The sequence below is a fragment of the Dipodomys merriami genome, unplaced genomic scaffold, assembly GCF_024711535.1.
Source record: "Dipodomys merriami isolate MVZ:Mamm:240054 unplaced genomic scaffold, mDipMer1.0.p SCAF_1, whole genome shotgun sequence".
Taxonomy (NCBI): domain Eukaryota; kingdom Metazoa; phylum Chordata; class Mammalia; order Rodentia; family Heteromyidae; genus Dipodomys; species Dipodomys merriami.
Window position 1 is genome coordinate 92,139,480 of NW_027202270.1, and position 27,803 is coordinate 92,167,282.

At 48.1% G+C, this 27,803-nt stretch overlaps 3 protein-coding genes and 1 non-coding gene across 6 annotated transcripts; 1 reads left to right on the top strand and 3 right to left on the bottom strand.

Annotated features, from left to right (window-relative positions):
• Positions 1 to 28: 28 nt before the first annotated feature.
• On the bottom strand, positions 29 to 9,076 carry Ipo4 (importin 4). The gene is made up of 30 exons (XM_070025746.1): positions 8,951 to 9,076; positions 8,785 to 8,871; positions 8,622 to 8,701; positions 8,496 to 8,537; positions 7,928 to 8,057; positions 7,665 to 7,844; positions 7,139 to 7,204; positions 6,932 to 7,033; positions 6,510 to 6,593; positions 5,882 to 6,046; positions 5,731 to 5,784; positions 5,549 to 5,658; positions 5,111 to 5,219; positions 4,819 to 4,948; positions 4,524 to 4,637; positions 4,281 to 4,394; positions 3,983 to 4,103; positions 3,755 to 3,866; positions 3,529 to 3,644; positions 3,338 to 3,415; positions 3,202 to 3,259; positions 3,017 to 3,122; positions 2,753 to 2,946; positions 2,574 to 2,618; positions 2,116 to 2,241; positions 1,794 to 2,002; positions 1,559 to 1,691; positions 1,354 to 1,458; positions 482 to 551; positions 29 to 379 (listed from the first exon to the last, which is right to left on the bottom strand). Exons 1-30 carry the CDS (start codon positions 9,017 to 9,019, stop codon positions 249 to 251), a joined length of 3,240 nt encoding a protein of 1,079 aa, XP_069881847.1. The 5' UTR covers positions 9,020 to 9,076; the 3' UTR covers positions 29 to 248.
• Positions 9,077 to 9,315: 239 nt separating this feature from the next.
• Tm9sf1 (transmembrane 9 superfamily member 1) lies at positions 9,316 to 17,038 on the bottom strand. 2 transcript variants are annotated; one of them, XM_070025756.1, is made up of 6 exons: positions 16,788 to 17,022; positions 16,124 to 16,496; positions 14,364 to 14,985; positions 13,577 to 13,762; positions 10,877 to 11,150; positions 9,316 to 9,969 (listed from the first exon to the last, which is right to left on the bottom strand). In XM_070025756.1, the coding sequence occupies exons 2-6, from the start codon at positions 16,466 to 16,468 to the stop codon at positions 9,576 to 9,578; spliced, it is 1,821 nt and encodes a 606-aa protein (XP_069881857.1). In that variant the 5' UTR covers positions 16,469 to 16,496; positions 16,788 to 17,022; the 3' UTR covers positions 9,316 to 9,575. The 2 variants fall into 2 exon arrangements, with proteins under 2 accessions (XP_069881857.1, XP_069881867.1); XM_070025766.1 differs by having other exon boundaries at positions 9,770 to 9,992; positions 16,788 to 17,038.
• A 5,124-nt stretch (positions 17,039 to 22,162) lies between these two features.
• Positions 22,163 to 22,269, bottom strand: LOC138835667 (U6 spliceosomal RNA). The gene has a single exon (XR_011374692.1). It is a non-coding gene; the product is annotated as a U6 spliceosomal RNA (small nuclear RNA).
• Positions 22,270 to 24,855: 2,586 nt separating this feature from the next.
• On the top strand, positions 24,856 to 27,456 carry Tssk4 (testis specific serine kinase 4). Of its 2 annotated transcripts, none has more exons than XM_070042544.1 (4): positions 24,856 to 25,286; positions 25,861 to 26,075; positions 26,388 to 26,778; positions 27,183 to 27,456. In XM_070042544.1, exons 1-4 carry the CDS (start codon positions 25,038 to 25,040, stop codon positions 27,363 to 27,365), a joined length of 1,038 nt encoding a protein of 345 aa, XP_069898645.1. In that variant the 5' UTR covers positions 24,856 to 25,037; the 3' UTR covers positions 27,366 to 27,456. The 2 variants fall into 2 exon arrangements, with proteins under 2 accessions (XP_069898645.1, XP_069898732.1); XM_070042631.1 differs by having other exon boundaries at positions 26,418 to 26,778.
• Positions 27,457 to 27,803: the final 347 nt, after the last annotated feature.

Below are 27,803 nucleotides of genomic sequence, written 5' to 3' on the forward strand. Positions count from 1 at the left end.
ATCGCTAACCCTCCTGCTCTCAGAGCTATTGTCCAAGCAGAAAACAAACTGTCTTTATTACAGTAAGTCACGACTCCACCTGTAATAATACATACAGTCCAAGAATACTCCTGTAAGGCAGCAAGTAGGGTTGAGTCCAAGTGAATATGAGGCCCAGAATCTTTGGTAAGGCGTGAGTTGAAATTTGGCTGAGGTGGTCTTAGGGCCGTGGCATGTTCTGCTTCTCTGGCCCAGCTGCAGCCTGTAGACTATGTGAGACCCAGCACAGCCTGGAGCTCCTGAGCCTTGTCAGCAGGCAGGGAGCCCAAAGCTGTGTAGAAACTGTCAGCGTGCTGTTTGGCCAGGAACGTCAGGAGCAGCAGCAGTGCAGCCTTGGTGTCTGGGGTGGAGAGGGAAGGACTGGGTTCCTAAACCCTACTGGCTCCACATATTTTCTGAGCCCTGTTTACCACCCCCCCCCCCCCGCCTCCATCATCCTCACCTGGTGGGAACTTGTTATCTGCCAGGACGAGGCTGCAGATGCGCAAGAGCTCAGGGGCCACATCTACTACCTGTGGGAAATGAGTGGTTGACTTGGCAGCCCTAGGTCCCAGGACTAAGGTGGGTGGTGGGGACAAGGAGAAGCAGTCTCCTGTCAGGGATGTTTGCATCCAATATTAATTCACAGACATCCAACTGTCAACATGAGAAGGAACAAGGAAACAGTAGTAATAATTCCCTTTTTGGAGGAGATGGGAGATGTATGATTAAAGATGATTAGTCATTAAGACCAAAAGAAGCAGACACCCAAACATTCTTCTAACATGGTAAAACTAAAGGTATAAGACAAAGGAAACAAGAACACATGGATATGAAGGCAAACTTAGCTTGGTACATACAAAATCTCCTAGCTACTCAGGAGGCTGAGATCTTGGTTTAAAGGCAGCCTGGGCAGGCAAGCCCATGAGACACTATCTCGCAAAAAGCTGGGGGTGGAGCTGTGGCTCAAATAGTACAAAGCTGGCCTTGATCACAAAAAGCTCAGGGACAGGTCCCAGGCCCTAAGTTCAAGCCCCAAGATCAGAGCTTCTCTGACTCAAATATATGGTGGAATGGACAGTAATGCCCAAGGTTCCACATAGAGTAGCCTGGGAAAGTTGACAGGGCAGAAATGTAGCTAAGGAAAAATGCTTTTTCGAGCAAGGACCAGCTGCCAATCCTCACAGATGAGCAGGAAAATAGAGGAGGAAGAACCCAGAGGAAGGTGAACCCATCCTGACTGCATTAGCTACAACTTGACACCACCTCTGCCTGTCATCAGGCCTGGAACATCCTACCCCTCCTAGTCATAAGGGCTGCCAGCATCAAGGTTACCTGGTCGGGACTGCTCTGGTACAGGAAGCTGAAGAGGTGCCCTATGGTGACCCACTCTTCTAAGTCTTCCCTCAGTGGCAGGGCATGAAGCAGGGCAGCCAGCACCTAGACACAACAGATGCCTCAGGCTACTTTCCAGCCCACTTCTTCCCCCCCTTGGCTTCAGAACCTCCAGGTTCTGCCTGATGTCCCCTTCCCTCCTCACCTGGGGCTCTGGTTTCCTTGTTGGACTGGCCATTAACAGGCGGGCGAGAGCACCACAGATATTGTCACGGACACGATCATGTCGCTCCCGTGCCAGGAGGGGCAACAGGAGGCCCAGGAGTTTAGGGAAATGGCTGATCCACAGTCAAGGAACAGATTAATGCACATGGGCAGACCTTGCCCATCCCAAATCCTCCTTGCCAATCTCACTCTCCCCTCTTACAGTCCAAGGATACTCTTGGGCAGCGCGACCTCCATGCTCTGCAAGTACACCCAACCCAAAAATGGCATTGCTCCGCACCTCAGGGTCTGCCTCTCGGGCAGTATTCAGCAGCGCTGGGAGCAGTCGAGATACAAACTGGGCTGAAGCAGCACCCAGACCCTGAATGGACTCTGCCAGTGTGCCCACTGCAAAGGACTTCTCTGCCACTGTGCAGCCCTGTTTCTGTGGAGAAAGGCAAGGGAGTAGTGCATATCAGCCTGGGACTGGGACACTGTGAAGGCAGGCACTGGGCACAGGGGTAGTAGGGGTTTGAAGGTACAGAATGGAGCACTCACCGTCTTACACAGCAACAACGGCAAGAAGCCAGCAAAGAAAGGAGCGAAGGCATCTCCCCCAGCTGCAGCTGCCAGGGCAGGAATGGCCTCTCCAGCATGCTCTAGCAGCATGGCATCGTATTCAGCCTGTGAAGTCAAGTCAGGGACTGGAGCAGCAGGGTCAACGCTGTGTTCCTTCAGGCTGTCTGTGGTTCTGGGGGCTGACCTTTGTGGTGTATCTGCCCTGCTTCTAGGGTGTACCTTTTTGTAGCCCTAGCCTTCCTGCTCCTACTTATCACTCCAAGTCTTCTCAGGCCACCCTGCTCTCCTCTGAACTCATACTGCCTCAGTGGTGTCAGGGTTTTGTCACCAATCTCCCGTGTTCTTGGCTCCCCCAGGCCAAGCCAAGTATACTACCCACCCAGGCCCTTTAAAGACTAGCTGGGCTACTGAGGCCTGTCTTCACCTCTAGTGCTCACCTGATCATCGTCTTCTTCATCATCATCTGTGTCTTGACAGGCTGTCTGTAGGAAGAAATGTAGCTCGAGTGAGTCTGGGCTCTCTGCCCTTCCTGTCCATGAGGGTGGAGATACATAGGGAGCTGGTCTTATAGGGCCTCTGGAACCTCCTCTTCCCCAGTCCTCCATATCCTGCTTACCTTCCTCTGCAGCACAGCCTTGAGCAGGCTGCAGAGCTCAGCAAGGCGCCCAGAGGGCTGCAGTGTGAGGGACCCACAGTTGCGCAGCACCCCTGTTAGGGCCTCTAGCACAGCCATCACCACCTGGCGCTCTCGTTCTCCTTTCACTGCCTTCATGTAGGATGGTATCACCCTGGCCAGGGCAGCCTGCAGAGCTGGAAACACAACTGGTCAGGCCCTGCCCTGCCCCCAAGTTCCCAGCCTGGCCAGGCTTCCGCTTCTCACCAGTATTGTTGGGTTCTGAAGGGCAGCTCTGACAGGCCTTGTGAAGTGCACAGCAGAACTGACCCAGGGCCTCGTGGGCTGCCTTCCGCACGTTGAGGTGAGGACACTGTGGAACAAAGAGGCGAGGTGTGTGCTGCTGTGTGCAGAGTGAAAACAGATTCAGTTCAAGTGCCCCACTAACTCACCTCCAAAAGCTTCACTACTTCTTCAAAGACATTCTCCATGTATGGAAGGAAGGCCACACTGTGGACAGACACACAACAGTGGGCAAAGGGCTTCCAGGTGGGATTCCCAGTGCCAGGGGGTAGGGCCAATGCTCACCTGGTGTTCACAGAGATCTCCCCCAGTGCAGTGCACGTGTCTTCCTTCTCATCGAAGAAGGCATTCTCCACGCTGTACCTAAAGGAAGGTGGGGCAGCAGCGATCAGGCACCAGTGCGAGCAGCTCCAACAAGGCCCCTTGTCCAGAGTCAGAGATTGCAGTCCCCTGGGTAGAGGCACACTACTCCATACCCTGAAATCTCGGAGTCATCTTCCTCTTCTACATCCTCATCCATGAGCTCCTCTTCCTCTTCTTCATCACTCTCATCATCAAACAAAAGAAAGGAACTGCTTCCATCATACTGAGGCTGGAGGAAGCAGAATAGAGACTCACTGGGGGAAGGGGGTACCCAGGAGAAAGTCCCTATCACAGAGCCAGCTTGACTAACTTCATCTTATGTACATGCCCTCTGCTCACCACAATGCCTTCAGTGGAACGCAGTGACAACAGCATGAGTGTGGTGATTTTTGGCAGGTAGGGTGCCAGGCCCTCACCCATCAGTCCTGATAAAGCTGCCAATAGGCTGTACCTGGTAGAGGCAGAAAGAAACTGTATAATCAGTTGAGAGACAGAGTGACAGAACTCAGAGAAACCTGGACTCAAATGTGGAACTATCAAACTATGGATCCAGGATGAGGGACTCACGTGCAGCGCCGCAAGTCAGGGTCATCTACCTGGTCACATAAGCCCAGCCCCAACTGACAGCATTCTTCAGCCAGGGGCCTCATGGGTTCTCCCACTGCTCGTACCAGCACCCCCAGAGTCTCTGTGGAGGCAAGGATGCAGAGGTACACTGAGACACAGAGATGATAGGATTTTAACAATTCTACCCTACTCCTAGGTATGGAGAAGAAAAAGCCTTTGATGAGAAGGAAGATAGGCTTTCGGCCCTGGGGACACCAGAACATCAACCCTTCCTTGGAGCTGGGAATCCCTCACTCACCTAGACTCTGGATCCGCACAGGCTGAAGGTCTTCATGGCCTGTCAACAGGAATTCCCGAAGATGTTCCATGACCATGGGGAAGTAAGGCAGGAAGGAGGCCTGGGCAGCTGTGGCTGTAGGACAGGACAGAATCAGAGCTAAAAGAGCGGGGGAGGAGGGAGGTAGGACCACCTCCCACAGGCAGAATGGTACATAGGGTGAATGAATCCTCTAAGGTCACTTCTGTCTCTTTTTCTCCTCACCAATGGCCCCCAGGGCGCTCACAGCCAGCTCCTTGGCCCGGGGACTGCTGGGGTTCCTCAGAGGCTGCAGCATACACTCCATAAGCTCTGGAAGGTAGGGCTGTACTTTGGGCCCTGTGGGAAAGAGTGACCAATCAGCCCAGATCTCCAACCTTCTGCAAATGTACCTGCCTCCAGGCTGACTCTGTAGCCTCTCCATCTGCTTCTCCCCACTACAGGTAGCAATGCAGGAGATGCACTTGGCTCCTATTGGTCAAAGCTGCACTTCCCCTGCACTCCCCACTGCCATCACTACCTAGGTTCTCCACGAAGTTCTCCAGGGCATAGCAGGCTTTGGCGAGGTGGTGTGTGTGCCCTGCAGGCACTGACTTCAGGTAGGTGAGGAGCATCGGCATCACCTCCCCTGAATAGCTGCAGATATGGGGCTAGGGGAGGGAGCAAGAGAAGCAGAAGTCAGAGTCACCTGCAGGACATACCCCTGAGTGCCAGTGGCAGTAAATATGCTTGAAAAGATGAAAACAGAGGGGAAGCTGACACTTAGTATGGGTGAGGGACAAAGCCAGCTGCCCAGATTTAGTCTTGCTGACCTGTAGATTCTCTGAGAACTGGCCCAGGGCAAAGAGTGCAGCATTGCGCACAACTTGTGAGGAGTCCTGCAGGCCTTTGCACACGATCTGTAGCAGTGGGGACAGCAGTCTGAACAGGATGAGATAACGGACAAAGTCTGAGAGGCAGGATCTAAGAGCCCTAGGCTAACATGTCCTCTCATTTCTCCTGGGAAAACCAAGGCTTTCTCTACCACTGGCTGGTAGTACCATCCTCTGGTTCTTATCACTGGAAGGCCATTTCATTTATCTTCCAAACCCAGCAGCAGTTTCAAACTAGCTTTCAAAGTATGGAGAAATACTCAGTGGCTGATCAGTGCTACTGACAAGCTGAAACAATATAAGCAGGACTGCCATAGGATGTGTACCCCACCCCTCTCCATGGCCCCCCTCATCCTGGGACAGGAATTAGGTAGCTACCTCTGCCTGATATGGTCACCAGCTCCGTCGGACAATACAGCTAACACCAGGAGCCCAGCCTTGCGCTGATATGGGTTCTCACTCCGCAAGGCCTCTTCCAACATGGGCATCTAGGGAGAATATAAGGCCCTGAGTTCAAGCCCAAGTATTAGCACTAAATAAATAAATAGAACTACACTTACCAATTGGGGACAAAGCTTCTCAGGGGGAAGGTGTAGGGCCAGCATGTCCACCACCTGATAAAGCACAGTGAGATTGATTCCATCTCTATCTCCCTAACATCCCACTTAACAAGCCACTTAACAGCTTGTCCCTGCCCGCCCCATAGCCTACCTGTACAGCAAAGTGCTTGGGAGTCTCCCCCACCAGCCCAATCTCCAACTCTTCTTCTTCAGAATCCTGGTCTTCAGGATCTAACTGCCCTGGGGGTGGCTCAGCACCCATAATGGGGAAAAGAGTTTGCAGCAAAGGAGACAGCAGACGGTTCTTCAGTATGGCCTTGAAAAGAAAAAGCCATTATTCCTGAAAATCTCTTGGGTGCATTAAAAAATTCCAAGGAACCCCAAATAAGATTTCTAATCTCCTAGATATAAATTACAGTGAGGCCAGGCCTAGGCTTAAATAGCAACCTTTAGATATCAATAAAAAGCTCAGACAATGAGATTAAGGGTGGAGATAGGGTTGGGGTAATATACATCAGAGGAGACTAATAATCCTAGCTACTTGGGAGACACAGATCTAAAGATTGTGTTCAAAGCCAGCCTGGGCAGGAAAGTCCATGAGAATCTTCTCTCCAATTAAAAACACCAAAAGGTAGAAGTAGAGCTGTGGCTTGAGCATAAAAGCTCAGGTACAGCACCCAGGCCCTGAGTTCAAGCCCCAGAACTACATACATGCATGTGTGTATGCATACCCCTACCCCCAAACCAAAACCAGACAAAAAATATCAGAGGACACCCACCTTGCTCTTAACTTTGACCAGGAAAGTGAGGCAGCAGAGAATACGTACACGTATTGCATCACCCAGGGCTATGTTTTTAGCTACCTGCCCAGAGACAGCAAGAATCAGCAAGAATACTTAGACAAGGTTGGGTGCCTGGTGGCTCAAGTCTGTAATTCTAGCTACTCAGGAGGCTGAGATATGAGGATCACAGTTCAAAACTAGCCCAGGCAAGAAGGTCCGTGAGACTCATCTCTAATAAACCACTCAGAAAACCGTAAGTGGCACAGTGGCTCAAGTGGTAGAGTGCTAGCCTTGAGCTGAAGAACTGAAGGACAGCATTCAGGCCCAGAGTTCAAGCCCCATAACTGACAAAAATATATAAATAAATAAGAATACTTTGACAGCAAAACAAACAACAGAGGCCATGCATTGAGGCTTACCTCAAGACAGAATGTAAGGACTTCAGAGAGATGGGGAGTGATGATGGGAACCTCTGACTCCAGCAGTTCATCCAGAGCCTCCAGGGCCTCACATGCCTTTGCCTGACAGACAAGTCATCCCAATCATGCTCTTCTGGGGATCAAGCTGCAAGCTTCGGTACAATCCTTCCCATAGAATGTGCTCCCTCCCCACCCTTCTGTCTTTACCTCATCTATGGGGATCAGAGTCTTCACAGCAACAATAAGCTTAGGCACCAACATTCGTGCAAGAGGCTGGGAAATACAAGATGAGATTGGTCACATAAAGCACAATGAAGCCTAAATTCCAGGGCCCAGAAACTGGTAGCATCTTCAGTCTGTAATCTTGAAAAGGAGGTGAGGTACAGCAGCTAGGTCTGGCCACACAAACAAAGTATTCCCTTCCTTATGGTTAGGAAGAATCTAGTAAGAAAGATAAAAAATCCGAAGGGGCTGGGAAGGTGACTCAGTGGTAGAGTGCCTGCCTTGCATGCATGAGACCCTGGGTTCGATTCCTCAGCACCATATAAGCAGAAAAAGCCAGAAATGATGCTGTGGCTCCAGTGGTAGAGCACTAAACTTGAACTAATGAGCTGAGGGACAGTGCTCAGGCCCAGAGTTCAGACCTCACGACTGACAAAAACAAAAATGAAGCTGCTTAGAAACCTGCAACAGTAAAGACAGTAAACAATAAAGATTAGGGCCTCTGTCTTACCATGTCATCTATGTTGAGGTATGGAGCCATGGTGGCTAGAGTACGCAGGGAGTAGAATAGTAGCCCAGGACAGCCCACTTCTCCAAGAGTCTCATTTAAAAGCCGAAGAAGCTCCCGATGATGGGGTTGGAAGGCCTTTGGCTGGGAAGTCACCACCACACTTAGCAGCAAAAGTCCCATCTGTCCAAGAATTGAGGGTGGGAAGGAAAAGCTTTTATGATATAACCAGACCTTCAGTCCCTTCCTCCTAAGTGTGACAGTACCTCTTTCTCAGAGTTATGGGGGCTTCGAGTACTGTGCTGAAGAAGCTGCATGAGCTGAGGCCAGGCCTCCAGGCCTTCTTTTCGGAAAATGGTAGCTGAGAGCTGGGCCAGGCTGAGGCTCACAAAGTGCCTGCAAACAGGAGACTCCCTTGAAATCACCCTTTAATGCCTTTACCTGCATACCCATGGCTCTTCTTCAATGGAGTAGGCCAGGACAGAAATCATCAGGAGGTTGTGAGCACAAGATCTTTGCCAAGTTGGAACATAAGAAACATCAGCTCAGAGAGAACCCAGCAGCACTGAGTCTGCTGTGTGATCTTTGGCCTCATTCAACCTGAATTTCAATTTCATTCTTCTGACTCCAGTTTGGCAGACAATCATCACCCATTCTCAAGAACTTTAGTTGTCAAAAGAATTAGAATTTTGCTCCACCCTCGGTTTAGGGTTGAAGTCTCTGCCCTGCCACACTCCCCCAGTCCCAGTGTAGAGCTGAAAAGAAGGTAGAAACTCAGAGAATCACAATCTAGAGTCAGTCAGGATCAAAGCAAAGGGTGAGGTAGTCACTTACTCTGTCTCTCTCTGAAGGGCAATTAGGACCAGAGACTTGAAGCTGGAAGACAAGTTTCAAATGTTTGGTACCCAGCCAGCCACAGTCACCTCAACTTGGCCGCGCCCCGCCACAGGCCTAGCCCACCTCTCACGCTGTTCTGCAGCTAGGCGTCGCCAGTGGGTGTTGAGTCGTCTACGGACCAGCACAGCTGCGAATTGGCGGATCTAAGATGTAGAGACAGACATGTGAGGAAGACACTGAGAAGACCACACAGTGGCGCTGGTGGGGAAAGAGCTGGACATTTTACCTGAGGGTCTGACGCTGAGGCCAGCAGGTCGCAAAGGGCAGGCAAGGCGGCAGGGTCGCGAAGGGCGATCTGGAGCTGCTCTGTGGCCTGGGGGGAAAGCTGGGTGAGACTTGGGCCTTTCTCCAAGTCTCCTGTTAGCCCTGCCCCGGTCCCACCTGCCTCATACCTGACGGATGCGTTTGGTATCCGGGAGCAGGAGCTCCCGTAAGATTAGTTCCAGGCCGGCAGGCTCCATGGCAGCAGCAGAGCCGCCGCTACCGGGCTGGGAAAGGGAGGGGGGAGGGACGGCACGTGGACCTGACCCACTTCCGGCGGAAAGGGCGTTACACCACGACTCTCTGGTTGCCAAGGTGATTTAACTCACTTCCTACGAAGAAATTCCCGACTGGGCCACGGAAACCCGTCCCCTGGCAACATAGGTTCCGCCGGCCGAGGGTTCCCAAGCTGTGCTGGAGAACTCAGTGTATTCATAGTGGACTTTCTAAGAGAACCTGGAGTTCTGTAAACAGAGTCAAATCTCCAACTACAGGACCTTTTTCTTAATAAATTTTATTTTGATAATTGTAAAAGGAAAAATCAGGACCAAAACTAAAGGCAACTTAAAAAGTTCAAATATATATTCCTTATATAATAGAGATTTACAATTTCCAGGCTCTCCTGGGGAAGGGAGGGCCCAAAGAGCAAACAATAAGGCAACATTGCCATCACACAATTCAGTCAGGAGAAAAGTTGTCAGGAGAGATCAACAGGGCATGAAGAAAGGGAAAGAAAATAGTTCTGCCACTCAGAAATCAGTCCATTTTGAGGTTGACATAGATATAACGGATGAATTTTAGGGAAGAAAAAAAGGAGATGGTACCCAGCATGAGGAAGAAGACGTAACCAGTAAGTAAGGAGTAGCCAAAGAATTCTACTGTCTGTACTGCTCCTGACATGTTGGAGCGTCGGGCATAGTAGAAAACTGAGTAGAGGAAGATGAAGAGGCCAGTGGAACCAACACTCAGTACAGATCGCCACCACCAGCGGTAATCCTCCCCAGACAACTGGAAGTAGGTGAGTGCAATGGAGATGCAAGCCCCCACACTCAGCAGGATGGCAAAAACAAAGAAGAGGATGCCATACAATGTGTACTGCTCTCGACCCCAGACTGTGGCAAAGATGTAGTACAGCTCCACAGAGATGGCACTGTGAAGAGAAAACACAATACACTGTGCACTGTCAGTACCACGATGGAACCAAAATCTAGCCCACACCCTTCCATATTATTGGGTCTTGGGTCCCTGTGGAAAGTGAGACCACCCTTTCTCTCTGCCCTAGATTTCCTGGCCTCAGTGGGGATTTTATTTTATTTTTTTTGTTGGTCATGGGGCTTGAACTCTGGTTTGGGCACTGTCCCTCAGCTCTTCAGCCCACAGTGAGTGCTCTACCACTTGAGCCACAGTTGCACTTCCGGTTTTCTAGTAGTTTATTGGAGATGAGTCTCATGGACTTTCCTGCCTGGGCTGGCTTTGAACTGTGATCCTCAGATCTCAGCCTTCTGAGTAACTAGGATTACAGGTGTGAGCCACCGGCGCCTGGCTATCAGTGGGGATTCTTTTGCCTATGATTTTACCTGCTCTCATTTCAAGAACATCTTCATTGGGGCTGGGAAGGTGGCTCAGTGGTAGAGCGCTTGCCTTGCATGCATGAGGCCCTGGGTTCGATTCCTCAGCACCACATAAGCGAAAAGAAAGAACATCTTCACTGATCATTTGAAAGTAGGGATCTTGTCCATTTTATTTGCTACTGCACTAGCTACCTGGCAAAAAGAGGTATTCAACAAGTTGAATGAGTAATCAAATGGGCTGTAAGCCCCAAATGATGCCACTAAAACACTAAAGAACCCAGGTTCTGCAAGCATAATGTGAGGGGCATACAGCCATTTACTACTTTGAGTAGAAGAACTTAATCTGAACTAACTGAAGATTAGTCCTGCTAGGGCATTGAACTACTTAATCAGCTCTTAGTGGTACAGCAGAACTAGGGATCATTAATGGGTTATGATACGAGGTGAGTGGGAAAAGTTGAGTCATGGCTATGGGACGAAGGATACCTGAAAGGCAGGAAGCCTCCAACAGTCATGTGGATGAGAGTTGACTTGTACCATGGCTGGGGTGGGATCTCCCGGGCAATATTCTTGGTACGACAAGGTGCATCAAATGGGCTGGCATTGTTCTTCCCAAAGATTCCACCAATGACAGTGAGAGGAAAGCCTACCAGCAGCCAAACCGTCAGAAGCAGCAGAATGGTGGTGGCTGGCAGAGCTTGTGTTGAACCATTGGCCCAGTGCACTGAGTTCACCACACTCCACGTCAGGAAGAAAGGCACTGCAGGAATGGGTTCCCACAGAGATCAGCATTAGGAGTTATATGTATGGGGTACCCACTCGGACTGGTCCTAAAGAAGAAGGCTAAAGCAGCCTACAACTCTAAGGGCCTACCCACATTCTTGGATAATCATATAGAATTGATTGCTTTCTTCTTCACTGTGTGTGTGTGTGTGTGTGTGTGTGTGTATGTGTATGTGTGCGCTAGTCCTGGGATTTGAACTCAGGACCTAGATGCTGTCCCTGAACTTTTTTTCCTCAAGGCTAGCATTCTACCATGTGAGCCACAGCTCCACTTTTGGCTTTTTGGTGGGTAACTGGAGATAAGAGTCTTATGGACTTTCCTTTCCTTAGGCTGGCTTTAAACTGCAATCCTCCTATCTCAGCCTCCTGAGTAATGAGGATTATATGTGTGAGCCACTGGTGCCTGACTTCACCTTTTACGCCATATCGTTCTTTGTGCCTTGTCTTGCCAATACCCCTTTCCTCTACCCAGTGTCATCATGGGCAATTGCTTCATCATGATCTGAAAGTGACAGAAATACTCTTGTCTTCAAGGTCTGTCTTGTCATGACATTGGAAATTCCTAGCATTGAGACCCTGTTTTCAGAAAGCCCCATTTTATATATGTGATGTATAAGTCAAGCACATAAAACTAGTAACATGAAGGATTCAGACAACTGCCTTTGAAAGGACTGAAGTAAGCCTATCTCCAAGATAAGTGAGGGACTATCCAAATATGAATTTAAGAATGTACTTTAAATCTAAATATTCTCATCTAAAGCCTGCTAAGAATACAGACTTTAGATTCAGATTGCTGGATCTGAAACCTAATTCACTACTTTTTGTGTCTATGTGTATGCTGGTATTAGGGCTTGAGTTCAGTGCCTTGCACATTCTCTTAGTTCTACCATTTGAACATACTCCCACTTCCAGCCTTTCTCTGGTAAACTGGAGATAATTTGGGATTTGTCTTCCAGGGCTAGCTTCGAACTATGATCCTTGATCTCAGTTTCCTAGTTGCTGGGATTATAGTGTGAGCCACCAGTGCCTGGTTCTGGATATTTTAACTTTTTTTTTTTCTCCTCTAGTACTAGAGTTTGAGCTCATGCTCAAACTTTAACTTTTAACTGTTTAAAAAGGCAGGGCTAGCCGGGCGCTGGTGGCTCACGCCTGTAATTTTAGCTATTCAGGAAGCTGAGATCTGAGGATCGTGGTTCAAAGCCAGCCCAGGCAGGAAAGTCGGAGAGACTCTTATCTCCAATAAACCACTAGAAAACTGGAAGTGGTGTTGTGGCTCAAGTGGTAGAGCGCTTGCCTTGAGCTGAAGAGCGCAAAGACAGCGCCCAAGCCCAGAGTTCAAGCCCCACGATCAAAAAAAAAAAAAAAAAAAAAGGCAGGGCTCAGTGGTAGAATGCTTGGCTTGAATGCATGAGGCCTGGGTTCAATTCCTCAGCACCACATAAGCTGAAAAAGCCAGAAGTAGAGCTATGGCTCAAGTGGTAGAGCGCTAGTCTTGAGCTGAAGAGCTGAGGGACAGTGCCCAGGCCTAGAGTTCAGGCCCCATGACTGACCAAAAAAAAAAAAAAGTTTTTTAAAAGGCAAACCAGGTGCCTGTGGCTTATGCCCACAAGCCTAGCTTCTCAGGAGGCTGAGATTTGAGGATCAGGGTTTGAAGCCTGCCTGGGCAGGAAAGTCCATGAGACATTAATCTCCAGTTAACCACCAATAAGTTAGGAGTAGGGCTCTCACACAAGTAGCAGAGCATTAGCCTTGAGCATAAAAGCTCAGGGACAGCACCCAGGCCCTGAATTCAAGCCCCAGGACTAGCATAAAATTTTTTTTAAAGGTAACCTAGAGATATAGCTCAGTGGTAAATTGTTTGCCTAATATATACAAGGCCTTGGGTTCAATCCCCAACACTGAAGGACAAAAGCATTCTGAGCCACATAGCGCTCATGTAATCCTCACACTCAAGGTTGGAAGATCATGAATTTGCGGCTAGCCTGAGCTACATAGCAAGCCCATCTCAAATAAAGAAAAAGCTGTGCACTGGTAGTTCATGCCTATAATCCTAGCTACTTAGGAGGCTGAGATCTGAGGATCGAAGTTCAAAGCCATCCCAGGCAGGAAAGTCCATGAGACTCCTATCTTCAATTAACCACCAGAAAACCAGAAGTAGCACCGTGACTCAAAGTGGTAGAGTGCTAGTCTTGAGCGAAGAGCGCAGGAACAGCACTCAGGCCCTGAGTTCAAGCCCCATGTTAGAAAAAAAAAAAGTGTTCATTTTTTTTTCTTTTCTTTTTCTCTGACTACATTCCTTCCTCCCCTACCATCTCCTTTAAAATCTCACCCTGACTATATTCCAAATTCCTTGATGTGTTCTTAAGTCCAAGCAGACCCACTAGGGAAGGAAAAAATCCTCACCAGAAAAGAGACTGGTAGTGAGAATGATATTCCACACCCAACGCTCGCCTCCAATCTGTCGGTAGAAGTGGCTAGACACATAGCCAGAGATGCAGCAGGTCAAGGCATACAACAAGATGGCTGCTGAGTTAATGGCTCCATGACGGTGTACATTGAACATGCCCAGCAGTGCCATGACAATAATTCCTATAGGATGGTAGTAGAAAGCCATGTTAGATCTTACCTATCTTCGTAATTTCAGAGGAATTGTGCTCCCTCTGCCAGTTCCAATGCAAAATAGTCTTCCCTAGCTCTGCTCTGTTCTTTTTTTTTATTTTTCTTGGCTTCTGTGGTGCTGAGGAATCGAACCCAGGGCCTCATGTATGTACTTTCTACCATTGAGCCAGCTTCCCAGCCCTCTTCCCTAGTTCTGTTGTTCAGAAAATTCCCACAACCCTCACTAGAGCCATCCTTCCCCTCAGATCTTCTCCTCACCTTGAATAGTAGATCCTCAAACCTTTTCTTTTCTTTTCTTTTCTTTTTGGGTGCAGTCGTGGGGCCTGAACTCTGGGCCTGGGTGCTGTCCCTCAGCTCTTCAGCTCAAGGCTAGTGCTCTACCACTTGAGCCACAGCGCCACTTCTGGCTTTTTTCTTTTTGCTTATGTGATGCTGAGGAATCAAACCCAGGGCCTCATGCATGCAAAGCAAGCTCTCTACTACTGAGCTACCTTTCCAGCCCCAATCCTCAAACCTTTTCTTACAATCTACCTACTCTTTGGGAGAAATCTCCAATTAATTCTTATCTTACCAGTGCCAAGGGCCAGGAACTGGGCACCCACACCCAGCACAGCACAGAGCAGACCACGGTATGGAGGGAAGCGGAAGACATCTGTATGGATTATTTTCCAACCATTGTCACCCTGGTCAAAGTCATCACTAGATCCTCCAGAGGTAGTCTCCTCATCTAGGTTGTACCGAGCCAGGTCATTCCGAAGCACACGCATTAGAATGACAGCCACAAATCCCACCAGTAAAAACACAAGCACCATGGAGTTGATGATGGACAACCAATGGATTTCTAATGTTCGGGGAAAGAAGCCACCATCATCACCCCGGCGCCTGTCACTCCGACGCTCCACTGAAGTCTCAGACCATCGCACGCTGTAAGTGTGGGTAAGGCCTAGGAGTTCATCAGATCTTAACCCATCCAAGCTATGGGGTTTGACATCTCGCACAGAAACATTGGCAAATATAATTCGATCTCCATGGAATTCTAGATGGAAGTCCAAATGGGTCCAGAGTCCTATCTTGTGGCTATGTGGCAAGAAGCCACTTTCTTCCATGTAACCCACAAAACCACGAATTGGCAAGTCATCTACCACAAATTCAAAGTAATACAGTTCTTCAATGGCCTGGCGCAACTGTTCTACCTATAAAGAGAAAGTCAGGAGTCAGTCACACTCTCAGAAAAGTTTCTCAAACTTTTGTGCTAGTAATACTTTGTGGGGAGGACACTGATCTGTGTATTTGTAGCATGTAGTATCCTTGGCCACTACACAGCAATATTATCCTCCAGTTATGACAGTTAAAAACATCTCTAGGTATTTCCAAATGTACTTTAGGGGGACAAAAGTCTTCTGCTAAGAATCACTGGGTTTAGTTCTAGTATGTTGGGATTACCCTCAAACAAGCAAGTATGACTTTGAAAGGGTTAAGCTATAGAAAAGGAAAGCAGGAAGGTGTAAAAAAAAAAAAAAAAAAAGACTGCAGTAGACCAAAGAATGGTGAATGGAAAAACCATGACAACTGCCCAGGAACTGGTGGCTCATGCCTGTAATCCTGTAGGTCAAATTGAGCCTGAGCAGGGAAGTTTCTAAGACTTTTATTTCCAATTAACCACCCAAAAGCAGGAAGTGGGGTTGTGACTCAAGTTGTAAGAGTGCTAGTCAGTCTTAAGCAAAATTGCTCAGGGACAGCATCCAGGTCTTGAGTTCAAGGCCTATGACTGCACCAAAAAAAAAAGGGGGGGGCTGGGAAGGTGGCTCAGTGGTAGAGCACTTGCCTTGCATGCATGAGGCCCTGGGTTCGATTGCTCAGCACCACATAAGCAAAAAGAAAAAAGCCAGAAGTGGTGCTAAGGCTCAAGTGGTAGAGCACTAGCCTTGAGCTGAAGAGCTGAGGGACAGTGCCCAGGCCCAGAGTTCAGGCCCCACAACCGGACCGAAAAAAAAACAAAAAACAAAAAAAAGGAAAGGAAGAGCAGATAGAAGGAGTTGAGAAAGAGCCAAGAGGTAGATATGAAAGGAAAGAAAAGAGAAGTAGGCAAAAGTGATAGGAACTAATTGCTGACAGAGAAACTTGCAGCAAGAAGCCCTAGGCTTTAATATCTAATATTCGATTTCTGCAATTCTTTATCCATTCTTTCTTGAAAAAGTCACTTCAGAACAAGTATGTCAGTTACAGAGTTATGTTAAAATAGATTCCAAAAGTTATTTTGAACTATAAATGCAAAGCATCATTAATGCCTGGGAAGGAGGATTAAGAGAGAAACAATGCGGAGGGGCTGACCTGCGCAGAACTGAGTTGCATGTGGCATAGAATTCTCTTCTCCACGTTCTCTCGAAAGCGTATCTCATACAGAGACTCGGCCATTCGGTCTCCATCCAGCACTTCACCCAAGCTAAGGCTTTTGTGTCGTATCTTCTCAGGGCAGCAGACTGGAAGCTGATAGTAGTGGTAAGTTTCCTGAGGATTATGGTAAGGTCCCACTTTGTTGACATATAGAATGACAGGGTCACCGGCCTTGTAGTGTGTCACACCTTCCACCCCTGGTTCATAGTCTGTGCCCAGCAGCAGTATCAGGATTGGCAAACACTGGCAGCTCCAACTTCCAGGTTGCCCTAGGATTGTCATCCTTAAGGCAGTGGAATCTGGGAGAATCCTGCAGTTACAGAAACTAGGGGTCAACTCATGACGTCCTAGGTTAGGTTTCTCGAATGGACGCCCACTGGTTCCACCTTCCCTTTGGGCTTCCCGACCCCCACATCACATGGCGTCCCAGAGAACGCTCAAACCAGGTTCCACCTCCACTGGGGACTTCGAGATGCGTATAGTTCACCCTCCCACAAAAGACCCCCGCCGGGGCTTCCACAGCGCCCTAGCCTGTTTCCATGGCAACGCGGCATAACCTCGCCACTCCGGTCCCATCCCGCCACAGCTCCGGGGTCCTCACCACGAGGGAGCGGCTGGCTAAGGCGGCGCCAGCGGCCCCGTAAGCTGCCCTTGGGCTCCTGCTGGGGTCTCCCCCTGAGCGGCGCGGGAGCAGTGGGGTTAGAGAGGACCAGAAGGCCGACTTGCACGGGGTTGTCCTCTGCTGTGCCTGATCACAACGGCTGTGACCACAGCAGGCTGGGCACCGCATTCGACTCAGCCAGGTGCTCTCCGCTGGGCTTTCCCCAGAGAGATGTCCATCCCAGCTCCGGAGACCCGGCAAAGCTCGGTTCTCCCATCTTCAGTAGAGGGTCCTCCCGGCGAGCTGGAGGCAGCCCGTGACACGTCAGTCTTACCACTTCCGCCCTCACAGGCGGGGACCTCAGGTTGACGGAAGGCTCCTTTAGTGGATGCTCCGGTCCCGAGGCTGCGCGCGCGTTTGTTGCGGGTAGCATCCAATGGAAGGGTTAGGCCAGGCCCGGCCACGACGCCTTTTCCGGACCAGGGTCGTCTTTGGGTCTCCCGCCTGTCCCTGGAAGGATTGCGCACGAGAGCCCGGGCCAGCGGTGGCTGCCGTGGTTCCTACGAGCGGAGTCCTGAGAGTGAAGCCAACCACGCGCGCCGCCGGCAGCCGGGGCGGCTGCGCTCGGGCGGCAGCTGCGCCCACACTTGGGCTCTGGAAGTTTTTGGCGGCTGAACCAATGGAAGTCGCCACTGGCTACTGAGGCGAGCCTTGAGAGGCGGTTCGTAAATGCTAACCCGAGAGGGGCGAAACGTGAGGCGCCGCTCCCACGCCAGCGAGGCCTGAACGTCACTTCACCCCTTTCTCACGGGTCACCGAGGCCTTCTGGTGAAAAGGACAAATCGGAGCTAGTGAAAGTGTGGACCGAGGCTCTAGTGAGGTTTGCCAAATAGAGGTCAGAGACACGCCGAAACGGTTTTGTGTGGGTTTTTGTTGTTCCTTGATACTGAGGTTAGAAGCCCGAATCTTGACTTTGTTGGGCAGGCGCTCTGTTGCTGAGCCACGCTTGCTGACCTGTTGTTTTTCCGATTCGTTTTTGAGGTAAGGTCTCCTTTCCTGCTCAGAGCAGCTTAGCCATAAATCTGTTTTATGCTGTTTTTGCTGGAATGCCAGGAAGCGTCTTGGGCTTTTCTGCCTGGGTTTACTGGAACGTTGATCCTTCCAACCTCAGCCGGCAGTGTAGACCAGATCATGTGTGCTTTTCTGCAGCCAGCTCTGGGTTAAGAAGGGGTGTCTTGGGAACTTTTCTGCCGGGGCTAGCAACAGCTGTGATATCTCGGTGTCATTCTCCTAGCAGCTAGGATTACAGGTGTAAGCCTTGTTTGCTTTTTTACCATGGGAGTCCCGCAACTTCATTTTTTTTTTTTTTTTTTTTTTTTTTTGGTCTGTCATTGGGCTTGAACTCTGGGCCTGAATGCCGTCCCTCAGCTCAAGGCTAGTGCTCTACCACTTGAGCCACTGCGCCACTTCGGTTTTCTGAGTGGTTTATTGGAGATAAGAGTCTCACGGACTTCCTTGGCTGGCGTTGAACAGCGATCCTCAGATCTCAGCCTCCTGAGTAGCTAGGATTACAGGCGTGAGCCACCGGCGCCTGGCTATTCCTGGGTTTTAATACTGTTTTGTGTTTGTGTTTGTGTGTGTGTGTGCGCGCGCGTGTAGGCATGCTGGTCCAGGGGCTTGAACTCGGTCTAGAAGCAGTCCCTGAGCTTTTTTACTCTAGACTAGCACTCTACCACTTGAGCCCCAGCTTTTTGGTGGTTAGTTGGAGTGCAGTAGATTTTCCTGCCTCTGCTGGCCTCTAATAGGGATTCTCAGATGTCAGCTTCCTGAGTATTAGAACTACATGCACGAGCCACTGGCAACTTAGCTTGGTGAGTTATTTTTGTTGTTTTAAGTTAATTTCCTTTATTGTTATTGTAAATATGATGTACAGAGAGATTACAAGTCAGGTAATGGATACATTTCCTTTCATACAGTGCCTACTGTTCCCTCTTTCCCAGTTCCTCCCTTCCATCTCCACCCACAAGTTGTATAGCTCACTTTGATCAGTGTCCAGTGAGCCCCACTGCTGCACTTTTTCTCCCTTTTTTCCTCAAGTTCTGTACCCTGCCTCCACCCTCTCGATATACACTGACTACACCACGCATAAAGAAGACAATCATCAAAAATAAAAATTAAAAAGAAATCACTTGTTTGCGTATTTTGGAGTTTGTTCTGATATATATTTTATATAAATATGAAAAGGCATGTAGGCATTGCACCTTTGTGTTCTTCTCCTAAGAGTATTCTCTTGGTCTCACTGTGTGTGAGCAAACTTGATAAGTTATTGGAGGTAAAGAATCTTGTGTCACAGGTGCTGGTGGCTCAAGCCTGTAGTCAAGAGGCAGAAAAGTCCATGAGATTCTTATCTTCAATAAAAAGCCAGAGGTGGAGGTGTTAGAAACAATCTCCAGTGTCAAAACTGAGTAAGTGCAAAAGAGATATAGGAGATTTTGCCAAGGCAATTTATTTTATATATATTTTTTGCCATTCTTGGAGCTTGAACTTAGGCTTGAGCACTGTCCCTGAACTTCTTTTGCTCAAGGCTAGCACTGTACCACTTAAGCCACAGCACCACTTCTGGATTTTTTTTTTCTGTTTATGTGCTACTGAGGAATTGAACCCAAGGCTTCATGAATGCTAAGCAAGCACTCTACCACTAAGCCATATTCTCAGCCATAAGGCTGTTTATTTTTGTGCAAAAGGGTGCAATGGTTACCCTATTCAGCTAGGCAGGCACATTGGGTGGGGCATTCTGCTAGGTTTTTATCCCAATCCAAACTTCCTCTTCCTTGTCAAGGAGTTAGGCTCCCCCCCCCCCCGTCCCCCCTTTTTTTTTGTCAGTCTGTGGGGCTTGAACTCTCCGAGTCTGGATTCTGTCTCTGAGCTCTTCAGCTCAAGGCAAGCACTCTACCATTGGAGCCATATCTCCACTTCTGGTTTTCTGGTGATTTATTGGAGATAAGAGTCTCATGTCCTTTCCTGCCTGGGCTGGCTTTGAACCATGATCCTCAGATCTCAGCCTAAGTAGTTAGGATTACAGGCATGAGCAACTGGTGCCTGGCAATAGTATTTTTTTTTTTTTTTTGGAGGGGAGAATTGGGGGGAAGACTCTACAGAATTGAAGAGTCTCCGTGCTTGTCCCTCAAAATATTGGTATCATCATTTTCCTTTCCATTTATATCTATAATAGTCACCTTGTTAGTTTTTTGGTCATCTGCCCCTTGGATCGATTTCACAGTGCTACTGGACTATTAAAACCTAGAATCTTGGGGAGAGTTGTTGAGCATTTTTGTTTTCTTTTTTTAAACAGGTTCCGGTTTTGATGCATATGTAGAATAAAGAGAAGACAAATTGGGCATTGGTGGCTTACAGCTGCAATCCCAGCTACTTGGGAAGCTAAGATCTGAGGTTTGCTGTTAGGCCAGAGGAAAGTCTATGAGACTCTTATCTGCAGTTAAGCACTAGAAAACCAGAAGTGGAGCTGTGGCTCAAAGTGCTAGAGTGCTAGCCTTGAGCAAAAACTCAGGGACAAAGTCGGGCTCCTAGCTACTCAGGAGGCTGAGATCTGAGCATCGAGGTTCAAAGCAAGCCTGGGCAGGTAAGTCCATGAGACTTATCTCCAGTTAACCACCAGAAAACCAGAAATGGCACTGTGGCTCAAGTGGTAGAGGGCTCGCTTTGAGCTGAAGAGCTGAGGGACAGCACCCAACCCCTCTGGGTTCAAGTTCCATGACTGACAGAAACAAAAAACTCAGACCCTGAGTTCAAACTCCATGACCAACCAAAAAAAGGAAGTGAAGACAAGTTGACATAAAGTATTAGTCAGACTTAAGTCCTAATTTCTTCAGGTATATTAACTTTCTGCATTCATGGTGTTCTTTCCTATCTGTAAGCTTCATGGTTCTTCCTGCCTAGTCTACCTGGTGTACTATTCCTTACTTCTCAACTGGAAGACCTCCTTTAAACAGTGCAATTAACTACTCTGTAAGTCCTTCCATTGCCTTTCCTTCCAGGTTTGTTAATGGCACTTCATCTCACTGTAGTTATTTTACTTATAAGTTTGTTTCTCTTGGTGACTAACAAGTCTATATCTGTCCATCTTTGAATCATCAGGACCCAGCAATTTTTTTCTTTTTGGGTTGGTTGTGGGGCTTTAATTCTGGGCTTGCGCTCTTTAGCTCAAGGCGAGCGCTCTACTGCTTGAGCCACAGGACCGCTTCTGGTTTTCTAGTGGTTTATTGGGGATAAGAGTTTCAGGGTCTTTCCTGCCTGGGCTGGCTTTGAACCACGATCCTCAGATCTCAGCCTTCTGAGTAACTAGGATTACAGGTGTGAGCCACAGGCACCCAGCTCCAGCAATGTTTTTGTATACACTATGGAGCTTAGTAGACATTCCTTGAATGAAATGGTATATATCTTTATATGTGAGAGAGTAGAGGTATTGTTAAGCTGTCCATTCAAGACAAGTTTGTAGGACCAAAAGGTGAGTAGGACTGGGTGGGCTTTTTACCATGCTAGATTGAGGAATTTCAATAGAACTTTTAAACTATCTTTTTTTTTTTGTTTTTTTGGGTCCAGTCATGGGGCTTGAACTCTGGGCCTGGGCGCTGTCCCTCAGCTCTTCAGCTCAAGGCTAGCGCTCTACCACTTGAGCCACAGCGCCAATTCTTTTTGCTTATGTGGTGCTGAGGAATCGAACCCAGGGCCTCATGCATGCAAGGCAAGCGCTCTACCACTGAGACACCTTCCTAGCCCCTTGTTTTGTTTTTAATAAATTTTGTGTGTGTGTGAGTGAAAATACTGTACAGAGGGGTTACAGTTACATGAGCAAGATAATGAGTACATTTCTTATCAAGCATTGTTGCCTCTTCCTTTGTTTTTTCCCTACCATCCCTTCCTCCCACCTCCACAACTACACTCCGCCCCCCATGCCTAAATTGTAAAGTTCATTTTTCAACATAGTGTCTTGTACAGCTTATTGTTACAATGGGTCAACATTTTGTTTTTTCCCTTCCCCTCTCCAAATTATACCAACAACATCAAATACAGTGAAAACAGGTTATACTATGGGGGAGGAACATACAAAGCAACAACAAAAATCACATGGTACCTTATAAATATGCTAGAAACAATAGCAAGAAAGAAAAAAAAACACTCATGTCCCTATCTTGGGGTTCATTTCGCTTAACTTCATCTTATCTGGTCATATGTACATAGCTTTTGACCTTTTCCACTTGTCCCAGACATATACTAGTTATTACAAATAAGGAAAACCATGGGACCTGTTTCTTTGGGCTTGGCTTACTTCACTTAATATAATTTCTTCCAAGTCTAAAAATATGTAACGCTTCACGAATTCGCGTGTCATCCTTGCTCAGTGGCCATGCTAATCTTCTCTGTATTGTTCCAATTTTAGTATATGTGCTGCTGAAGGAAGCACCTTTTGAACTAGCTTGACAGCAGGATTAGACTGTCAGTAGTGGAAATTTGACAGCAGCCTATGCCACAATCTGCTTGGATTATTTTCCTTTGTTTCAGAGGATGGAAGATACAACTTCAAATCCTTCCCTGTCTCCCAAAATTTTAAATTCAAAGAACCTGTGTTGTTTTCCTGCCCTCACCCTGTCAATCCTCCAAAACTTGTGCTCCCATTCCACTGAGACCTCCAGCTCACACCTTATTCTGTTTCTAGCTTGTTTTTTTTTAGATATATGTATATACATTTATTATTAAGGTATTATACAGAGGGGTTACCATTTCATAAGCCAGGTAATGAGTACCTTTCTTTTTTGGGGGGACAATGCTACCCCTTCATTTTTCCCTAGTTTCTAGCTTGTCTTTTTTTTTTTCTTTTCTCACCCCTGGGCCAGATGCCAGTGGTTTACATCTGTGATCCTAGCCACTTAGGAAGCTGAGTTCTGAGGATCAGTTTGAACCCACCAGGAGCAGGAAAGTCCATCAGACTTATAGATCCAATTAACTACCAAAAAAAGCCATAAGTGGAGCTGTGGCTCAAGTGGTAGAGCATTAGCCTAGAGCAAAAAAGCTCAAGGACAGCACCCAGGTCCTGAGTTCAAGTCCCAGGACCAACATCAGAAATAAAAACAAAACAAAAATAAATAAAAGGACAGGTGCCAGAGGTATGGCTCAAGTAGTAAGAGTTGAGTAAGCCCAGCAAGAATGAAGCCCTGAGTTAACTGCTACCAGCAAAACGAGCCAGTGTGACCTACACTTGTAATCCCAACATTGAGGAGGCAGAGGCGATTTTGAGTTTGAGATCAGACTATGATACATAGTGATAGGGAGAGGCAATGAGTATGCAGGGTATGTAGTGTTTAAATAATCAGGGATTTGGGGATTGATTAGGTATAGGAATTAAAGTAGGGAGAAGGATCTAGGAAAATGTTTGGGTATCTTAAGGTCAACTGGTATACCAGAGGAAAAGAATTCAATTTTGGATGTAGTCTGAGATGCCTAACTAAGGGCAACCTGTGTAAAATGTAAAAGTCAGAAGAAAATAGTTAAGTTTGGATGTAGTTTGAGATGCCTAAAGGCAGACATACCTGTCTAGTAAACAAATGGATATGGTATCTGGAACTGTACCCAGTGCAGATGAGATTAAGAATAGTAAGCAGAGATATGTGAAATATGTAAGATCCTCCTGGAGGATGTGAAATTCAGAGGAAATAAAGCTGATAACAGTACCTTTGGGATATGCTTTAGGGATAGAGGGAGGAGTTGGGGCATGTCAAGCATGCTTGACAGCTGGACGCAGCAACTGGAAGACGAGATTCTAGGGCACAGGAAAGAAAGGTCTTGGCTGAGCTTGTCCCCATTGTACCAGTGAGTAAGCAGCTGGACCTAAGAAAGGATAGACCAGGGGCTGGGAAGGTGGCTCAGTGGTAGAGCGCATGCCTTGCATGCCAGAGGCCCTGGGTTCGATTCCTCAGCACCACATAAGCAAAAAAAAGCCGGGAAGTGGCGCTGTGGCTCAAGTGGTAGAGCACTAGCCTTGAGCTGAACAGCTGAGGGACAGCGCCCAGGGCCAGAGTTCAGGCTCCATTACTGGACCCCCCCCCCAAAAAAAAGAAAGGATAGACCATCACACCACTCCAGTGCAAGGGAGTGTGGCCCCAGCATTTGCAAAATCCTGGCACTAGTACCACATATAGAGAAAAAGGACAAGCTTTAATGGAGAATGACCAGAAGAATGGATGGAAAGAAAACTAGAAAGGGGGCTGGGAAGGTGGCTCAGTGGTAGAGCGCTTGCCTTGCATGCATGAGGCCCTGGGTTTGATTCCTCAGCACCACATAAGCAAAAAGAAAAAAGCTGGAAGTGGTGCTGTGGCTCAAGTGGTAGAGCGTTAGCCTTGAGCTGAAGAGCTGAGGGACAGTGCCCAGGCCCCACGACCAGACCCCCCCCCCAAAAAAAAAAGAAAACTAGAAAGGGTCATGCAAAGCAAAAATGCTGTTAGAATATGCCAGCGCCTTACAAATCTTTGTAGAGAATGTTTCTCATATTGCATTGTAAAAATCTCTTTTGGAGCCGGGCGCTGGTGGCTCACGCCTGTAATCCTAGCTACTCAGGAGGCTGAGATCTGAGGATTGCGGTTCAAAGCCAGCCTGGGCAGGAGAGACCGTGAGACTCCTATCTTCAATAAACCACCAGAAAACCGGAAGTGGCGCTGTAGCTCAAGTGGTAGAGCGCTCGCCTTGAGCTGAAGAGCTGAGAGACAGCACCCAGGCCCAGAGTTCAAGCCCCACGGCCGACAAAAAAAAAAAAAATCTCTTTTGGCCTTATCGATGTATCCTAGTGATCAGCACACACTGGCACATAGTAAGTAGATGCTCAATTAAAATGAATGTTGCATTCAGATCCACGAGGGTCTTTCCAGATGCAGAACATGCCTTTGGGAATGAATGTGAGTCAAACTGTATCTCATTCTCAGGCTTTGTGGACAGTAATGACAGAAGGTATATTATGATGTGTGTAGAACTTGGGACTTTAGGAAAGTTCTGTAACCAAGAGGTAAAAGTGACAACATCCAGTAGAGACAAAAAGGGACTGTTCTTTTCTTTCTCCCTCCAAGTTCTTAGTGGAAGGCTGAGCCCAATATCCCAGACTTATGTGACTATACAGGCAAGCATTCCAAGACAAGCCTCACTTTGGTGTCCTAGCCTTAAGTGACTCTCAGCAAGCCCAACACGATGGTGAAGGGTGAGACAAAGGGTGAGGTGAAGGGTGATAACCCAGAAGCCCAAATAACTGCCCCAGCCTATCGCTCTGTCATGGAGGAATATGGTTATGAGGTGGGCAAGGTCATTGGCAACGGCTCCTATGGGACTGTGTATGAGGCTTACTATACAAAGCAGAAGGTCATGGTTGCTATCAAGATCATCTCAAAGAAGAAGGCCTCTCATGACTATCTTAACAAGTTCCTGCCTCGTGAAATACAGGTCAGAAAAGGGGGCTGGGAGAGAGAAGTGGAGCTTAGTAGTCAGCTTTTTGAGGTTTCTTATAAGGGTGTGGCTAGGAGATGAAGCTAGGAACTTTGAAGCCAAAATGAACATATGTAAACAGCTAGGAAAATTCCTTCATGTACATTCAACCTTGTTCCTACCTAGCTCATTCTCCTCTAGTCCCCTCACTCCAAAGAAGAAAAAGGGAAACTTTTTCTACACACCAGTATGGGAGTTAGGTCTTTTTTTTTTTTTTTTTTTTGGGTCCGGTTGTAGGGCCTGAACTCTGGGCCTGGGCGCTGTCCCTCAGCTCTTCAGCTCAAGGCTAGCGCTCTACCACTTGAGCCACAGCACCACTTCTGGCTTTTTTCTTTTTGCTTATGTGACGCTGAGGAACCCAGGGCCTTCATGCATGCAAGGCAAGCGTGCTACCACTGAGCCACCTTCCCAGCCCCGAGTTAGGTCAATTCTGTTGCAAAGTTCTAAGTAGGTAGCAATGGGGAGTAGGACAAGGTTGACAGCACAGTTAAGGTTGCTTGCCTGGTTTGATGGTTCCCTTTTGTGGGGTCAGGTGATGAAAATCCTGCGGCACAAGTACCTCATCAACTTCTATCAGGCCATTGAGACTACATCCCGAGTGTACATCATTTTGGAGCTGGCACAGGGTGGTGATGTCCTTGAATGGATCCAGCGCTATGGGGCTTGTAGTGAGCCCCTTGCTGGCAAGTGGTTCAACCAGCTGACCTTGGGCATCGCCTACTTACACAGCAAGGGTATTGTGCACAGGTAAGGGAATGGCCTTTGGGCTTTCAAGGGGTTTTTATGCAATTACCCATTTCCTGCCCCCTTTTCTTCCCTTAACCCTAATATGTAGGCCCGGTCATCCATTCTGGTTTAAACCTCTGGTCAAAGACACTTGTACTATGTGTAGAGCACTTTGTTACAACGGTCCTTAGGTGCCATCCTCTGCTGTGGGCTCTGCTCACGACTCCAGTGGCTTTCCTTCCTCACAGCCTTGTACTTTTCTACTTTGCCTGATCCCTAGCCTTTGACCCTTGGCCCTTCAGCTCCCATTCTAATACAAAGCCCTCTCCCCAGCCTGACCCCCAGCCTTTCTGCTGCTGGTAGGGATTTAAAGTTGGAAAACCTGTTGCTGGACAAGCGGGAGAATGTGAAGATATCAGACTTTGGTTTCGCCAAGATGGTGCCTTCAAATCAGCCTGTGCATAATAGCCCTTCTTACCGTCAAGTGAACTGTTCCCACCTCAGTCAGACCTATTGTGGCAGCTTTGCTTATGCCTGCCCGGAGGTCTTGCTAGGCTTGCCCTACAACCCTTTCCTGTCTGACACCTGGAGCATGGGCGTCATCCTCTACACTCTAGTGGTTGCCCGTCTGCCTTTTGATGACTCCAATCTCAAGAAGCTGCTGAAAGAGACTCAGAAGGAGGTCACATTCCCACCTCACTGTGTCGTCTCCCAGGAGTGCAAGGTGCTGGCTCCCGCAGGAGGGCTGAGGTCTTAGGGATGACTCATGGGGAGAATACATACCAAACCTAGACCTCCCAACTCAGGAGAGGCTGTTGCCATGCCAGAGCCACTTCACACTCCTACCCAGACTAATTGGGGAAACTGCTGGGATCCAAAACTTGTATTAGCTTCATAAGCAGGTTCTAGCTTTGATCCTTTTAGGCCAGAAGGGGATTATTATACAAGGGGTCCTTTCCAAGGAGCCCTTCCTTTCTCTTGCAGGGAATGCTGGACTCCAGCATAAAACCAGGGGCACATTCACCAGAGTGGTGTGATAGGCTATCCTTTCTTAGGTCCAGCTGCACATTGCCTGTATGGTACAGTGGGGGCCAAGCTCAGCCAAAACCTCTCTTTCCCCTGCCCTAGAACCTGATCCACCAGATGCTGCGTCCAGCTGTCAAGCGTGCTACCGTCCTGGACATCCTCAAGGATCCCTGGTTGCTCAGATTCCAGTCTGAGCAACCCACCCATGAGATTAGGCTCCTCCAGGCCATGTGCCAGCCCACCAATACCACTAATCGTCACCTATCCTTGGAGATCACAACCTGAAAATGGCTGAGGCAGGGGATCAAGAGAGAAGGAAATCAGGAGGATCTTGGGTGAAAATCTTTTATTCAAAAATAAATCTAATTTGATTTACTTTCACCAGCAAGAGTGAATAAAATTCTTACCTCAAGGCAGTCTTAGCAGGTAATACTGCTGAAGGTCAGATGCTGCCGGTCAGATAGATTTCGTCCAAAGCCTTTAATCTGTTTTGACACTTAAGTCAATAGTGAAATTCAAAGTATAGAGCTGGATGCTGGTGGCTCATACCTGTAATCCTAGCTACTTAGGAGACTGAGATCTGAAAACCACAATTTGAAGCCAGCCCAGGCAGGAGAAAGACCATGAGATTCTTACCTCTAATTACCAAAAAAAGCCAGAAGTGGCACTGTGGCTGAAGTGGTAGAGCAGTTTAGCCTTGAGCAAAAATGCTCCGTGACAACA